Source organism: Amaranthus tricolor, chromosome 5 (assembly GCF_026212465.1).
Source record: "Amaranthus tricolor cultivar Red isolate AtriRed21 chromosome 5, ASM2621246v1, whole genome shotgun sequence".
Classification (NCBI taxonomy): domain Eukaryota; kingdom Viridiplantae; phylum Streptophyta; class Magnoliopsida; order Caryophyllales; family Amaranthaceae; genus Amaranthus; species Amaranthus tricolor.
This window is the reverse complement of record NC_080051.1, coordinates 26,687,990-26,704,859: the sequence shown is the minus strand read 5'-3', so window position 1 is coordinate 26,704,859 and position 16,870 is coordinate 26,687,990. Positions and strand designations below refer to the sequence as shown.

Below are 16,870 nucleotides of genomic sequence, written 5' to 3'. Positions count from 1 at the left end.
TTTTAATTTTTTTTAAAATAATAATAAAAATTAAAATTAAAAAAAAATTAATATTAATAATAAAAAAATAAAAATAAAAACAAAAATAAAAAAAAATTTAAAAAATTTCTTTAAAAAATTATTAATAATAATAAAAATAAAAAGTATAAAAAATATAAAATAACAATAATAATAATAATAAATAATAATAATAATAATAATAATAATAATAATAATAATAATAATAATAATAATAATAATAATAATAAAAATAATAATTAAAAATAAAATAAAAGTAAAAACAAAAGGAAAAATTTAAAAATAATAATAAAAAAAATAATAAATTTTTTTTTTTTTAAATTTAAAAAAAACTTATTATTTTTTTTATTTTTGTTTTTATTTTTATTATTATTATTATTATTATTATTATTATTTTTTAAATTTTTTTAAATAATAATAAAAATAAAAAAATTTTTAAAAAATAATATTAATAATAAAAATAAAAATAAAAGTCAACGCCGGAAAGTTGACAAATGGCATAGTCGACGCCGGAAAGTTGACAAAAGTCACCGAAAACTGATTTAAGGTGTTTTTTTTAAACAAAAGTCTCTTAAAAGGTGTTTTTTTACAAAAAAATTATAAAAGGTGTTTCTTTGCAAAAAAAGGGGTTTTAAAAGGTGTTTCTTTGCAAATAATCCTAATAATAATTTAAGTTAAGAATTTTTTTAAGAATATATAATGATTTTAATTTTTCGCTTTAGAAATATAGTATAATAGTAGACAACCTACTAATTCGACCTAAACCTAATCTGAAATAAGTGAGTTTGAATTGAAATTTTTAACCCAAGCAATTAAATGAGTCGATCTAACCCAATCTATATATTAAATGAGTTAGGTTCATGTAAAAATTTTAAACCTAAAATAAATATGTATAACTCATTTAAAGAGTTAATTTTGTACATTCTAACCAGGACAGAGGAAGTATTTATTTATCTATAAATGAGTTTTCTTTAGTTGATATTTAATAATTTGATATGCTTGTATAAAAAGATTACTATTGGACTGGATGAAGGCTCAAGCAAGGCAACGGGGAGCGACATAGCAGTAATCAGCACATGGATATGAGTATTTTGAATAGGCTGACAACAAACTACTTAAAAGTAGTTTTAATAACACAAATAATCCAGTGTCAACAATTTTCTTTCGATGCTTAAACGCATACACATCTCAAGAAAACAACTCGATAGGTAGATCATAGGATGCAGTAAATTTTATATAGTATTCACAAAGGCGGAACTCCAATCACTTTTCACTCCAAATTTTGTCTCAGATGTGATAAACAAAAGGCCAAGATCGCTTACAGTACGGACAATCAACCCATAGCATACTTCTGAGTCCAACTGCGGGCGGTGGCTTCATACTTTGATCTGTCTGTCTTGTACATATGAGCAATCTCCGGAACAAGGGGATCATCTGGGTTTGGATCAGTCAAAAGTGAACAGATGGATAGAAGAACCTGAAACATGTTCAAGTTGAATTTATATAATGTAATAAATTTTGAATAAAATCATCATAACAAGTACCAGCTCCTCTTGCCCAATAGCCAGTGGGGAAAAACTTTTAAACTATGTTTGGATAGCAAATTAGGAGAGAAAAAAAAAGGGAAGGGGAAGTAAAGGAAGGGAAAAGGAGGGGTAAAGAGGGAGAGTATACCTTATTTGTTCAGAGGACAAGAGAAGGTAAAAGGAAGGAAAATGACCGTTTTCCCTCCAAATTAGTCCACTTTAGGAGATATATCTTAACAAAATTTGTCTATATTTTCTCTACAAACCTATGCCCCCCAAATTCCTTTTCTCCGTTTTTGTTATCCAAACAAGGGATCCTTCGTCCTTCTAAATCCCTCCCCTTCCTTCCCCTCTATTTCTCTCTATCCAAACACAAAGCAAGTCTCTTTTTTCTTCTAGAAATAAATTCGCAAGAAGCACATGCCCTTGAGGCCTTGACAGTTAAATCGAGAAAAGGTATCTTGGCCACAAAAATATACGGTATACCACTTAATAATTAGACTTGATCGCTTAAAGTCGGAGTTTAACCCACAAATAAAAACCACCATAATCCCCTAACCAAGTTCTTTTTCATTTTGGTTTGGGAAGAGGGTGGGAGGAACCAAGTAATGAACCCAAAGCCCAAAGATTGAGCTCATACTTGATCATCCATTATTGATCTCACTTCTCATAGACTAAATACCTCTTCTTGAATTTGCACAAGTGTGCTAAGATTGCAAGTAGTCCATGTCAAACGGAAATTTTAAAGTGGTAATGAAAACTTGGGCATCAGTTGGAGAAATGCAGGCAAACTCAATGTGACTAATAATAAAGAAAATTAGAGAGATGATTCCCAATTTACTAATCGTGTCCGGGCTATCGCAAGAATCGATAATCCCAAAGTTAGTATCTAAATATCAATGCCAATTCAATAATAAACTTTGATCAAGAAACAAATACAGTTTGCCCAAAGCCTTTGATTTCAGTAATTTGGTGTCTATGCTGTTACCCTTGTGATACCTACAAAGAAGGGAAACTTGTATGAGAGCCAAAGATACCCCACATAAATTATACCTTTCCAACCATGAAATTGAGCTTGATAAGGTAAAAATTCGCAACTTCATCATTGAAAGATGGAAGCTCTATGAACTCAACACACCACACCACTTATATCAATGAACACATATAGCATAAGAAAGCAGAGATCACATACCTTGGATATAGTAAGTGCTGGGCTCCATTGTTCTTTAAGAATATCAAGACATATGCTTCCGTTGCTGTTTATGTTGGGATGGAAGACTTTTGTCTTAAATGCAACCTGCATTACTGAAATAAATTATATCCATACTGAAGAGGAAACATATAAAACAGTGAGTGTGTACCGCATGTGTGACTAAACAAACAAGATAAAACGTTTCCCAATAAGTATCCTTCCTTATCAACATTTTCAACAAGAAAACAAGCCACTGAATCATTCGGTAAATCCGTAAATGGTTTCTATAAATGTTGCCAACTCAAACTTTACAGTGCACCCAGAAAATTCCTCAGCACGCATTTTTAACAAACTGAACCTACCCCTATATCCTGCAGCAAAATTCATATGAAACTGCTGAAATCAATTCAAATCTCTCAATCCTAACCATTTATTAACAAGAGAACAACCTTAAACACGGAGATGGTGGTAGCACAAAATACAAGTTGCAAGATTCAAATCCTCACCAACATCCGACCCACCTTTCCACAATATGGAAAGGGTGGAGGAGGAAATAATCAGCAATTCCTGATAACTCAGTGACTAGTGCAAAGAATGATGGCAAGACAAGATCACATAAAACCTTCACTTTTCTTCTGCCAACATCAATTCATGCACCTTCACCTACAGCTGTCTAAGATGCATTCATAAAAATAAAAGCTTATGAAGCACAGGCTATATCACACGAAACATCCAAGCAGCTAACAACACCACCTCCAAATCACTATACATAAAAAGAACAGAAAATCCTCAAAACAATGCTTCTCTTTCTGTAAAACTTCTTTTATTTCTTGATGACCAACAATAACAATGAATTTTATTTACCACAGTCAAATTTCTCATAGATCTTTCTTTGTTTTTTCGTCAATGAGTAAAATTGGTTCACTAAGAAACATGTACATTCGATTTCTTTAATAAATTTCTTTAATCATTTCAACATCCTAATGCCTTTAACCATACTCCAAAGGAATGCAGGGTATTCATGGCACAATAACATACAACATGCCTTCACCCAATGTCAAGTGACTCCAACAGTCCAACCCAAATGGGGTTTAGAAGAATTGGATGTATGAAACTCATCCTTGTCTAGTAAAACCACAGAGGTTGATTCTAAATGACCATAAATTGTAAACATCTCAAATTTTACATATATAAAAAGCGCAAATGATTTAATAAGATACTTTACTATAGTACATTATAATTAAAACCCGAAGAACTATAAATCTTCTGCTCCATCAAGAGTTAAAATAACAATCTATAGGGCCGCAAAAAGAAAAGAAAGTAGGATGAAATAAAATCATTAAGGTTCTACATATACTTTTAGAGAGAGGAGTTATAATTTGATAACACTTTGTGGAGGTGCAAAAAGAAAGCGGGAGAAACTAAAATCTCAACGTTAACATAATACTACATTTCATAGCCAGAAAAGCATATAAATTATTCGACAATATGAAAGGCTTTTCAAATACTAAAAAGAGGTAACAAGCAAATACTAAAAAGAGGTAACAAGGAAGCATAAATTTACCTTAGGAGGCTTGAATGGATAATCTGGAGGAAAATGAATAGATATAAGAAATACACCTCCAGCATAAGGGCTCTCAGTAGGACCCGTAATTGTAGCTTGCCAATGGAACATGTCTTCACCAACAGGCCCTATAACATAAAACATCTATTATTGCTTACACAATCTAATGTCAAGGGATTTCCCTCAGTTGTTATGTCTTAAAATCTTAAGTGTTGATGGGACAATAAATCCAGAAACACAAAGAAGGTTTATAAGTGCATTGTGCACTGATTGAACTAACGTTGAGGCACGTCATGAGCTCAAGTAGACTAGTTCTTCAAACATATTAGATGATCAAAAAAGAATGTGACAAGATACAGGCACTATATAATTTCAATAAACATGTTCAGCACTTCAGCATCGCATTGTCTAATAGCAAAAAGTAAAGACCCTCTATAAATCATCAAAACTAAAGGTCAAGAAAACTTGGTTACAAATCTCACTCCTTTCCAAATGATGTTTACACTTCTATTTTTCACAGTGTACAATGCACATCCTTGACAATTAATAACTTTAAATACACATTGATAAAAATTGCCAAAAGTTTGATAATTTAAATGATTACAAAAAATAACCAAACAAGATCAAACATGACTATGTTTTTCAAAGTATCGTATAATAATGTGGTCAAGAGTCTCAACATCAAATAGAGTACAGGTAAAAAAAAACCTTAATTCCAAATTACCAACAAATACTTGGATTTATTGCCAGAAATTATCTCTGCAATCTATAGAAAATCAACTCACCCTCCAGTAACCAATGGTATATTTACATACAACCATTTCTAAAGGTTTCAATAATAGTAGCAACACTGCAGTACATCAATGTCTTTGCATTCTCAAAATGCAAGTATAAATTATAAACAGCCACAACCCAGTTTGAGAAAATAAAATTAAAAGCTACACAAACACACAATATGAGTCACCCTGGAACAAAGATCCATCAAATACATATAGTAAACTACCCACAAATGGTTCTACCATGTCCTAATTATACCATAATCATGCACAGAATGGATGCAACTCCATCAAGAGAACCCACAACTGTTGTTCACTACCCATGTCAACTCAATGGAAAATTTCATTTCAAACAAGGGAATCCAAACTCGAAATATCATGATAATTGTTAAATACAACTCATTATGTATGGAAAAGATCCAATCTAAGAATTTAAATATTCTAGATAATTTATTGATAATTTCCTGCATATTACATTTGAAAACCCCTCAAAAAAACTATAATGATTAATCTTTTCTAGCTTATTTTATTGTTTTCCCATATTCTATAGATATACACCAAAAAACACAAACAAACAAAAACAAGAGCAAAACAAGCAACAAAAACAATCAGTGACCAGGAAGAACTGCATTTTTTGTCAGCAAACAGAAGTACAGAACGATACCCATGAACGAGACAAAAATTTTAAAAATAATAATGAAAACTTATCAAAATTGTGGGCAATAATTCGTACCTGCACTGCAAGAAGTAGGTGGATCCTTCTGGAGATCCTTGAGCTCCTTCACGATTCTCTTGGAAGCCATCTAAACGCAATTCAACCTACAACAGTAATCAAAGAAGAAAATCATCAACAAAACTCAAACATTCAAACATAAATCCTGAATCAAAAAAGTGAGGATGAAATTAAATCACAAGAATTTAAAATTCCAATCAAAAATTAACCCCTAAATAAATTAAATGCAGAAACTGTACAAGAAATAGAAATTAAAACTGAGGTTGGATGATTAAATGAAATTCCGGAAATACGAACCAGAAACGGGGATAAAAGTGATGGATAGATCCGATGAAAGGAAAACAAAAGGATTGACCAGTGCTTGGAGGAAGAAGTTGGAGGCTCCGACTTGATACAGAATAGCAGAATTACGAATTTAGGTCCAAAGGTCAACATTGAGAACTTGATTCCGAAACAGAAATTCCTAATAAATCACGATAAAAGTAGAATAAACAAAATTGAAAAAGGTAAATTAAAATTATAAAATTCTCACCTTATCAACTCCTACCACATATACCACATAAGACTAATTTGTTAATTTTACGCATCAACGTTATTTACTACTAAAGACCTCCTCAATTTCCAAATGGTTGTTCATTGTTACACTTGACCGAAAATATTGACCGTTTGGAAATATTGAATAATAAGTCAATTTATCAAACAACTGTTTAGCTTAGCTGTTTGAAGCCAAAAGCCAATTATTAAGTTAACCAAAGTCATTTACCAAAAAGGTGATAACTAGTTAGATTAGTAGAGAGCGATTAGTAGTTAGTTTCACGTATCTCACTTACACGTATATTCCATACTCCATATAATTTTACACCTTTAATAAATATATAAATATATAAATATTACAAATATTTAATGAATAGCACAATTACTAAGAGCCTGAAAAATCGTGTAGATGGCTACTGAGAAAATTAATTTGTGGGTGAAATTAAAAGAAAATTATGAGAATCATTATAAAAGAGAAAATTATATAAAGTAATTAAGACAATCCTAGATAAAAATTAGGTGTCAATTATCAAGTGAGAAGAAATTGTGTAAAGTAATTGAGACAACACTAAATAGTAATCGCCTAATCGAGACTAGATTAATTCCGTTCGCTTACTTTTGTTAGTCTTTCAATGAAAAAATTAGTAGCAAAAATTTTTTCTTTTTTATTTCGAGTTAAGATGACATAAACGCATTTCTTATTTTCATATGAAATTACTTTATCAAAATAAGAAAAACTTAGAAAAATTAGCTATTATCATCATTTTTTTATTTTTTTATTTTTTTCCTTTTGAATTGAGCATTTGAGCTATTATAATCATGTTTAGTACAACGAAAGCTTAAGTTTCTCTCAAATAGGCAAAAACCAAGGATATTCTTAGCAATTATTTCAAAAATAAGCCGGTCACATGTTTATATTTCACTCAAAGTGCATGATCCAACATAAGCTCGTGGAAAAAAGTTTCATGGGTACAAATTATAGGTAATTAAAATATTGATTAGAAAAATTTTTCCATATATATAAGTAAGCAACTAAACAAACACTTGCCTAGTCAATCACATGGATTTTTTGGGTTATAACAATAGATATTTAATTAGAAAATTTTATAAAAAATGAAATTTTACTTTTTATGTAATAAAAACTGTTGTGATATAAATAAGTATTCACTAACTATTCATTATGTATTCATAATGAATTTTAAGATATACATGAAACTTTAAATTCAGTCAAAAAAAATATAAAAATCTTTTATTTATATCAACTCTATATAATTTTAAATTGAGATAAAATTTAATTTTTATATAACAATTATTTAAAATTGACGTAACTAGGAAGAACGTTTTAAAGTGATGAAATGGTACCCTATTTCTACGGCGGCGCCTAATATCCTCACATCATACATGCATGGCATTAAAGCTGTACCACGTGATGAAGTCTTGTTTTCTGCATTGAGAACCTTCGATTTTAGTTCATCATGCCGATTAGATCTTAAGAACCATGAAGTACTATTATTTAATTTTATGACGTACGATAAAATTTTATTAATTGCAAGAGATTCCATGATAACGACCTTCTTATAATTTTTGAATCACCGTTTAAATATATCTCATATTACGATCAGTTTTGTATGACACCGTCTCATCATGAAATGAATTCATATAATAGCTTATTTTTTTAATTGATTACTTTAAGATCATACTCCCAGTTTTGTATGAGACCGTCTCATCATGAAATGGATCCATATAATAGCTTATTTTTTCAATTGATTACTTTAAGATTATAAGTAATCGTTTTAAGGTTACAAGTAATCATTTTAAGATTATAAAAAGTAATTATATTAAAATTATAAGTGATGATTTTAACGTTATATGTAATCATTGTAAGATAAAAAAATATATATTGGGCCAGCCCAATAGAGATTGTCTCACCGTGAGACTGTCTCATTTAAAAATTAGTCTATTCCTCCTATTTTTTTAGAACTTGCGCAATATAAAATCACAAATACGGTCTCACCTTGATACATGGTTCATATATACTTGGGTTAAATAGCCCATTAATAGAAATTTTTAGCTTATAGATTTTTTATTTAAAAGTCGTGTTACATGAGACGATCTCATACAATACGAATTAATATATAATAGCATTAAGTGAATGAATTTTGGCTGTTATATATAAATTTTTAGTACTTTTTTCTAAATAACATTACATGATAAAAAGGGAAAATGTACTTCCTCTCATGAAATAGTCGTTATAGATTGATTGGTGTTATTCATTTTTCAAGGTTATTTTATATATTAAGACTAATATATAAGAAAAAAAAATAAAATGAGATATTATTTGAATCGTCTAATTGTATACTTTCATAATATTATAGAGAAATATAACGGCCAAGTATAATAAAATGGAGGAAGTATAACCAAAAGTCTAAACGTACAATATTATTAAGCATCATTTTATACTAGATAAAATCTGAAATATTTGCCATTGATTTGCAAGTATAAGGTAACGGGGAAGGGGAAGGGGAAGTTACATATAGCTAGTATTATACTATAAAGATAATAATTTATTCAACCTACTAATTTCAGATAAACAAAATGCTGATCTCGATCAAATCTTGACGCATCATCGAGTGCTGTGTAATTGATGAAATGTAACTAACTTTAAACATTAATTAAGACTCTACCATTATTGTTATAAAATATTATACTTTCCAAAGTTTTCCAACCTTATAAGACCAGCTAAAATTCTTCTAGTATGTAGTATCCCAAAACTCCTTGGATGATTAAGAAAAAAATCATCAGAAATAATATATAATTAGGATTTTAACTCAAGATCCAAGACAGAAAAATGAAGATAAAAGTAACAAAATAATGGACTGTTTTCAAGCATGAGGGGCTAGATCCACCTTTTGGAGGTGGTGGACTGTAATAGTAATAAGGAAAATATGGCACTATTGGATTTGGAGGTGACGGTACACCGTAAATACCTCTTGGAACACCACCACCTCCGCCGCCGCTTCCGCCACCGATGGGAGGAGGAGGAGAATAATAACTGAAAGTGGGGATTGAATATCCAGGAGGAGATTTGACAGTTGTGGTTGGAGAAGGTGGTGGTGGGCACTCTGGTTGCGGCGGTGGCGGCGGGACGGTAATGATAGGTGGTTGACATGGGTTTTCGCACGTGTCACACATTGTGCATGCAATTTGTTGTTTGGATACACTTGTTATTGCACTTGAAATGGTACAAAGAGTAAGGAAAATAGGTATGATGTATAGGAGATATGGAATTTGTTTGGTCATTTTTGAGAGGTGCTTGGTTCTTGGTTAAGGTGGAATAGGCCAAGGATTTAGGATATGATGGATGTAAGGTGAAGGTGATTATTGTTTAGCTAAGGACTTAGGAGGAGATGAGAATAATAGTTTCCTATTTATATGCGTTTCGTTCTCTACATTGAAAGTTGAAGCCTACCCTTTGTGATCTTCTAATTCTTGTAATGTAGGATGTACTTAATTTTAGTCGCACCCTTTATAAATTAGGAAGTATATATGATCCTAAAACCATATGACAATGAAAAAATAGACTTCATTATCATCATCTTACCCAGTGTATCCCGCTCATAGAAAAACTATAAACAGGGTTTGGGGAGACAAGGACGACAGCAACTCATACCCACAAAAGAGAGCACGGCCAAAGGAGTCCCCCGGCTCGAGAAAGGTATAGAGACATAATTATACAGGAAAGATAAATTAAATGCCTATAAATAAAATAAATAAGTAGAACCAACTACAAAAAAAAACAAAAAAACTAATAATATAAAAAAACGGAGAATCAAGAGGGCAAGAACACCAAAAGATAATCTAAGAGTACATCAGTAGTCTAAAACATGGATATGGCGCCTCCAATTACCCCTATCCCTAGTTAGGCCCTCAAAGAGGTTTAACTCATGCAAGTCAACTTTTATTTGCTCATCCCAAGTTCTCTTGGGTCTTCCCCGACTCCTCTTACCCTCTACTATAATGCTTTCTACCTTCCTCACAGGGGCGTCGAAAGTCTTTCTCTGCACATGTCCAAACCACCTCAATCTATTTTTGCGCATTTTTTCAGAAATAGGGGCTACCCCTAGTTTCTCCGTAATCTCTTGGTTCCTAATTCGATCCATCAATATGTGTCCACACATCCACCTTAGCATACGCATTTCTTTAACTTCCATCTTATGTTCAAAAATCTTCTTTACATGCCAACATTCTGTCCCATATAGCAGAGCAGGTCTGATTGCCGTCCAGTAGAATTTTACTTTTAACTTGCTTGGGAATTTCCTATCACATAGCACTGCGGTGGCTGCTCGCCACTTGAGTCAACCCGCATGTATACGATGATTTACATCTCCGTCAATCTCCCCATCCCTTTGAATGATCGATCCCAAATACTTCTACCTAGTCGTACTTTTAACAACTGCTTCATCAATGGACACCACTGGTTCACCTACCAGTGATGTCCCACTAAAGTCACAGCGCAAATACTCGGTCTTCGTATGAGTAATGCGTAACCCTTTACCTTCTAAAGCTTCCCTCCACTTATCCAATTTATTACTAACCTATAAAGCATACATACCATCTTTTATTTTTCGATGTGGAATAAACCATCCCAACACCCCCCTCAAATAGGGTAGGAACGACATTCTTTTCGGACCTACCATTTCTTTAATTTTTGATTGAACTATTGATTTTGATACCATGTTAAATTAGGCTAGACTTATTGTGAATGGAGCAATTATCGAGGAAAACACGATTTGCACACATTTCATAAACTAAGGAATATATATCATCTCAAAACCATATAGCAATGGGAAAAAGGACTCCAACAACTTATAAAGTGCGCACATCATCTTTAACTTTTTGATGTGGGATAAATCATCCCAACATATATGCTATATAAGTTAAATATATACCATTTCAAAACCATATAGAAATAAAAGAAAGGATTTTCAGTAATTTATAAGATGTACACATCATTTTTAATTCGTCAATATAAAACAAAACATGCAATCATATCGAAAATTTTATAGTGATTGACTTTTACGGATGATACATATGACATTTTATTAGCACGCGTAAAACCAGTCTACACTACATCAAAGGTCTTCCAAATTTCAGAGTGCTAAATATCTAATTATTACTATTACTCCATTCATATTCCATCTCATTCAATCATATATCATCATTTGCTATTATTGTTCGTTATACACATTTTGCATTATTTTATCTTCAAACAATGATTCACCACTTTTAAAGAGTACCAAATATTCAATAATGTACTTAATTACCTTTTTGTTCTAAATAGTGGAAACACATATATATGACTTCTATTAAGAAGTTTAAGAGGCTAGTTATATACAGTTAGACATCTTATATATGCTTAAAACAAAAAAAAAATACACAAATAAAGTTTATTTACTATTAAGAAGTTTATATTACTAGATTATTACATAAAGGAATGTACATATGTAACATAGAAGCACATCCAAAAGAATACAACTATACAAGTATAGTTTGACTCCTACAAATTCATAGTAGAATTATTGATGAATGATACACTAAAAATCTCTACACAAACTATATATACAAACACTTGTAGCTACAATATAGCAAAACTCTTTATTAACTTATAATAAAAGTAATAATAAAAGTAGATCGAAGAAACACGTAAATACGATCAATTAAACGAGAAAATAAATTTACGAAAGAACTGTATTGAAATGAGATCTAAAATAACAAAACAAAATACTCGATAAAAAAATGTAGCAAAATAATAAAGATGGATGATTAAATATTACGAAGGCAATGTTGTAAATCAGAACAAATGCAACGAGGTTTAATTAATCCTTTAAGTGTGATGCATAATCCAGCGTCAGCGCCCAATTTGTTGCATTCTTGTACACAGGTGGTATTAAAATGATCAGCTTGATCTTCTTGATTATCATTTTCAGGACAAATTATTTTTTGATCTTTATTTACTTTAATACAATGAGGTAACAGATCATATATTGTTTTTGCAAAATCTGCCCCTTCTAATTTATCTTTAAGTTTTGCTAATCCCTTTGCAATTTTTACAATTGGTAATCCTTCTGCCTTTTTGACTTGATCTTCAACAAAATTCAAAACATAAAAATAAATTAATTAAATTAAACGAATAAAATAAATATACTCTCTCTGTCCTTAAAAATTTTCATATTTTTTATTTTAGTTCCATCATATAACTTTATATTTTTAGAAATACCTACACTGTTTAGTGGTCTCTATCAATTAGAAAAAGATTACTAATATTCATAATAATTAATATTCTAATATTATTCTACAACTATTTGAAAAGATAGTAATAACTGATAAGCATGTTTGAATTATTGTAATATATTAACAATTATCATTTGATCTCTTACTTTGAATTTTAACTAATATTTATTAAATTCTATCTGATACTCGTAATAATAATCTAATAATCAATATCTGATATAGTAATTTTTTTAATGAATGTGTTGATAAACATGTTTGACTTAATGAGTTGATAAACAAGTTTAATGGGGTGTAATATAAGATTATAATAATTTCTTTCTAAAATAGGGTATTATTATACTTCGCAATCCTTTTTATTTTGTCGCCACCCCTTATATATTGAACTTCAAGATTGTCCCTGGTTACTTTTCGAACCTTCAATCTCTAACATCTCTCTAAAAACTCTCTCCGAACACTCATTGAACTAAAATAAGCTAAAACTAAAACGAATTACTGTGGCAAATGAAAATAATCACCAAAATGATTCGGTAAGCATTAATAAAGATCGTTAATTTAAAAAAAAAATGTGTGTTAAAATTTGATACATGTTCACTTTTTTACAATAACTTTTAATAGGAAAATCATATAATTGCAATGTTTGCGATATTAGAACCTAGACTTTAAGATCTTTCCAATGATATATTATATGCCCAATTCCGATAACCGAGCGAGAAATGACGATCGTTTAAAGTTTTTTGTGCTGAAATTTGATATATGTTCAATATTTTGGGCATATCTTTTTATAGAAAAATCTTATAAATGCAAAGTTTGCGTCATTAAAAACTAGACTTTGAGAGCTTTCCAACGACATATTATAAGTCAAATTCCTACAACCGAGCAAGAAATGACAACCATTTAACATCTAGTCGCGCGCAACTGAACCACGGTATGGTCGCGTAAAACGCGCGACCTAACTGCGATATAGTTGCGTAAAACTCGAGACCAAACTGCGATATAGTTGCGTAAAACTCGAGACTCCACCGCGTTCCGGTCGCGCGCGACTGCATGTTAGACATCACTGCAAACTTTAAACGGTCGTTATATCTCGCTCGATTGTCAGAATTGAGCATATAATATGTCGTTGGAAAGCACTTGAAATCTAAATTCTAATGTCGCAAACCTTGCATTAATATGATTTTTCTATAAGAAGTTATGCTCAAAAGATTGAACATATATCAAATTTCAACACAAACAAATTTTAAACGATCAACATTTCTCGCTCGATTATCGAAATTGAGTAGATAATATATCACTTGAAAGATCTTGAAATCTAGGTTCTAATGCCGTAAACTTTGTAGTAATGTGATTTTCCTATCAAAAGTTTTAGCCAAAAGAGTGATCATGTATCAAATTTCAACACAACACGTGTGATTGGATTTATTTTTCGATTTTAAGAAATTATTCTTTTTTAAAATTAATATTTTTTATTTTAATTTAATCATATTAAAAAATTTAGTTTAGTAATAGTAATGATTGATTTTATAATTAAAAATAAATTTAAGGACATTTTTGTAATTTCAATAAAAAAGGGGTGGCGACAAAATAAAAAGGATGGCGAACTTTAAAGATTGGCTAAAATACTCTTAAAAATTAAGGAAATAATTTTGTAAGCATTTGTCTTTAATTTGAAAGAAACATTTAATAATATTGATAATAATGAACACATTTGAATCAATGATTATATTATATGATGATCTAAATAAGCATACAAAATCCATATATTATTAATTAACTATTAATAAAGCAAAACATTATTGACAACATCTTCCCTAAAATTGTATATGTGTCATTCTCAAATAAAATTATTTCCTTAAAAATGCTATGATAAATGTGATAGTCAATATTGTATTTTGTATCTTTATTGAATATCTTTTAATAATTATTTTAATTAAGTTACTTTTATCCATATAGCTCATTATTTATTTAAAGAAAATAAATGCTTTAAGTTTTATTATTTAAACTTTGTCTAAGCTACGATAATTTTATTTCACCAAAAACAAACTTTTAGAGTTTAACTAAAATGTAAAGTGTACGCAATATATATTAAAATAATAAATAAATACCTTAATTATCGATTGATTCTAATTTATAGATTATCAATTAATTACTAAAATAGTATCAATTTTTAAATTTTCACAATTATATTTGAAAAATTATTATCACCGGCGCTATATTTATATAGATAAAAAAATTTGTTATATATTACTGTTTCTCTATATTAGAGAAAAATTGTAGACTTACCAGTGGTTGCAATAAGGATGAAAATGATACATATCGCCAGGAGGATGAAGCCATTAGACTTTGCCATAAATTTTAGTTTCGGATAGTATTAGGAAATGCTTTGGTTTTTTAGGTGGAAACGAGCTTATAAGTTGGTTGGATATTTATAATACGTGCGGCAGTGCGGGATAATATATTATTTGTAACACCCAACCCTATCAAACCGACTACCTATAAATATTGTAAATTCACCCTATAAATATACAAAAGTTTGACCTTATTAGTTACTATGCACCTGAGAAAACTTTTCAAAAGGTACTTCATCATAAATTCATAAGATTGCTCCGCACTAAGCACACTTATTTGTTGAGTTGTTAGAATAATTCACTTTGCTAATATGATTAGTCTACCAATCTTTTTCATAGCTCAACTCGAAATATCTATTAAGTAACAGATTTTATCTCAATTAGAATAAGTAACGTCTTTTTCGAATACGTTCCTTACTCTATAATCTAAAAAATATTATATTATTATTTTCTGGGTGCAAGAAATTTCATGATAATAAGAAGTCAACAAGAGAAGTAATTTTCAACTATACTTTTAAAATTGTTGTCACGTATAGGTGGTATCTAAACTGTTTACGCCATTTTTTGATAACTACAGGCTAGCGGGCTTGCATTTTTTGTGACTGAATTTTTGGTTTACTTACATAATTACATTCAAATCATTTTTTTATACAATTTATGTGGGATTTATTATATTTATTTGGTCGTATATTTTCATTATATCAAATTTTATATTTATGTATTATAACTTTAGATATAAATAATTTGATAAATATATTATGGAACTTTTTTATAAAAAATATCATTTCATTCTCTTGAAAATAAATTGCGACATATTCAAGTAAATGTTTTTCTTCAAAAAATTTCATACCATTGATGGGAGTGAAATTTTATAAAAAAGTTTTAAACTTGGACAATCATGATTATAAACATTGAAATGCGATTTTTCTGAATTAAATTATGCTAAATTTTCATTATCATTATTAACAGGAGTATTGTGTGGGTCTGATGATAGATCTTGAATCATAAATTAGAGTGGATCAAATCTATTATTCAAAAAAATTATATAGAAGCCAACATAAAACTCTCCACCTCTTGTGAGTTGTAACATTTTTCAGAAATTTTAGAGGGGATTGAGCCCCTTTGGGCCTTTCAAAGGATCTGCCATAGGTCAGCGGCTATTATGACTTATGAGTAAGGGTACAAACAGTTCGGTGTGATCTGATTTGATATTAAAATCAAAGTAAATTAAAAATTTGATTAAAAAATTTTTTAGACTAGACCAAATCGAATCCGACCAAATCCTTTTACAAAAGTTTGGTCTGATGTACAATATTTTGATTGTATATAACATTGTAATTAATTTATTGAATCAACATCATTCAAGTATATATTATTATAAAAATAACTATAATTCAAAATATTAGGGTAGCCACCAATTTTAAAAAATATATATTTTATTCAGTTGTAGCACTGTTTGCGATCTAGTCTGATTTGAAAAATAATAAAATTGAGATCAGTCCATTGAGACCGTAGACCAGACCAAATACAAAAACTACAATTTGGTCTGATTTGGTTTGTGGTTTAACCAGCCCTAGTTATGACTTACAACAAATTCTCAAACAAAATAGTTTGACGGTGATATCATCTCTATTGGGCTAGCCCAATGTATTTGTACAAGTTTATAGTGAACAATTATAACCCTAAAGTGATCACTAATTATAGTGCTCATTTTCAGAAATGTGATCAGGGATTCAAGGGTAACCTTAATGTGAATACTTGCAATCTTAAAGGAACAAATTATAATTTTAAAGTGATCAGTTATAGTTAAAGTGAATATTTGCCATTTTTAAAGTGATTATTTTTTATAAGCTTAAAGTGATCACTTATAATCTTAAACTGGTCATTTAAA

General features: G+C 30.0%; 3 protein-coding genes across 6 annotated transcripts; all 3 read right to left on the bottom strand.

Annotated features, from left to right (window-relative positions):
* Positions 1-1,078: 1,078 nt before the first annotated feature.
* On the bottom strand, positions 1,079-6,248 carry LOC130813970 (ubiquitin-conjugating enzyme E2-17 kDa-like). 4 transcript variants are annotated; one of them, XM_057679928.1, is made up of 6 exons: positions 6,107-6,246; positions 5,810-5,895; positions 4,301-4,428; positions 2,737-2,841; positions 2,484-2,543; positions 1,354-1,495 (listed from the first exon to the last, which is right to left on the bottom strand). In XM_057679928.1, exons 2-5 carry the CDS (start codon positions 5,877-5,879, stop codon positions 2,529-2,531), a joined length of 318 nt encoding a protein of 105 aa, XP_057535911.1. In that variant the 5' UTR covers positions 5,880-5,895; positions 6,107-6,246; the 3' UTR covers positions 1,354-1,495; positions 2,484-2,528. The 4 variants fall into 4 exon arrangements, with proteins under 4 accessions (XP_057535912.1, XP_057535910.1, XP_057535909.1 ...); XM_057679929.1 differs by having other exon boundaries at positions 1,079-2,543; positions 6,165-6,248; XM_057679927.1 differs by having other exon boundaries at positions 1,079-2,543.
* Positions 6,249-9,166: 2,918 nt separating this feature from the next.
* On the bottom strand, positions 9,167-9,643 carry LOC130813622 (extensin-1-like). Its single transcript, XM_057679460.1, has one exon. It carries the CDS (start codon positions 9,641-9,643, stop codon positions 9,167-9,169), a length of 477 nt encoding a protein of 158 aa, XP_057535443.1.
* Positions 9,644-12,033: 2,390 nt separating this feature from the next.
* On the bottom strand, positions 12,034-15,084 carry LOC130813969 (uncharacterized). Its single transcript, XM_057679925.1, has 2 exons — positions 14,915-15,084; positions 12,034-12,486 (listed from the first exon to the last, which is right to left on the bottom strand). The coding sequence occupies exons 1-2, from the start codon at positions 14,979-14,981 to the stop codon at positions 12,167-12,169; spliced, it is 387 nt and encodes a 128-aa protein (XP_057535908.1). The 5' UTR covers positions 14,982-15,084; the 3' UTR covers positions 12,034-12,166.
* Positions 15,085-16,870: the final 1,786 nt, after the last annotated feature.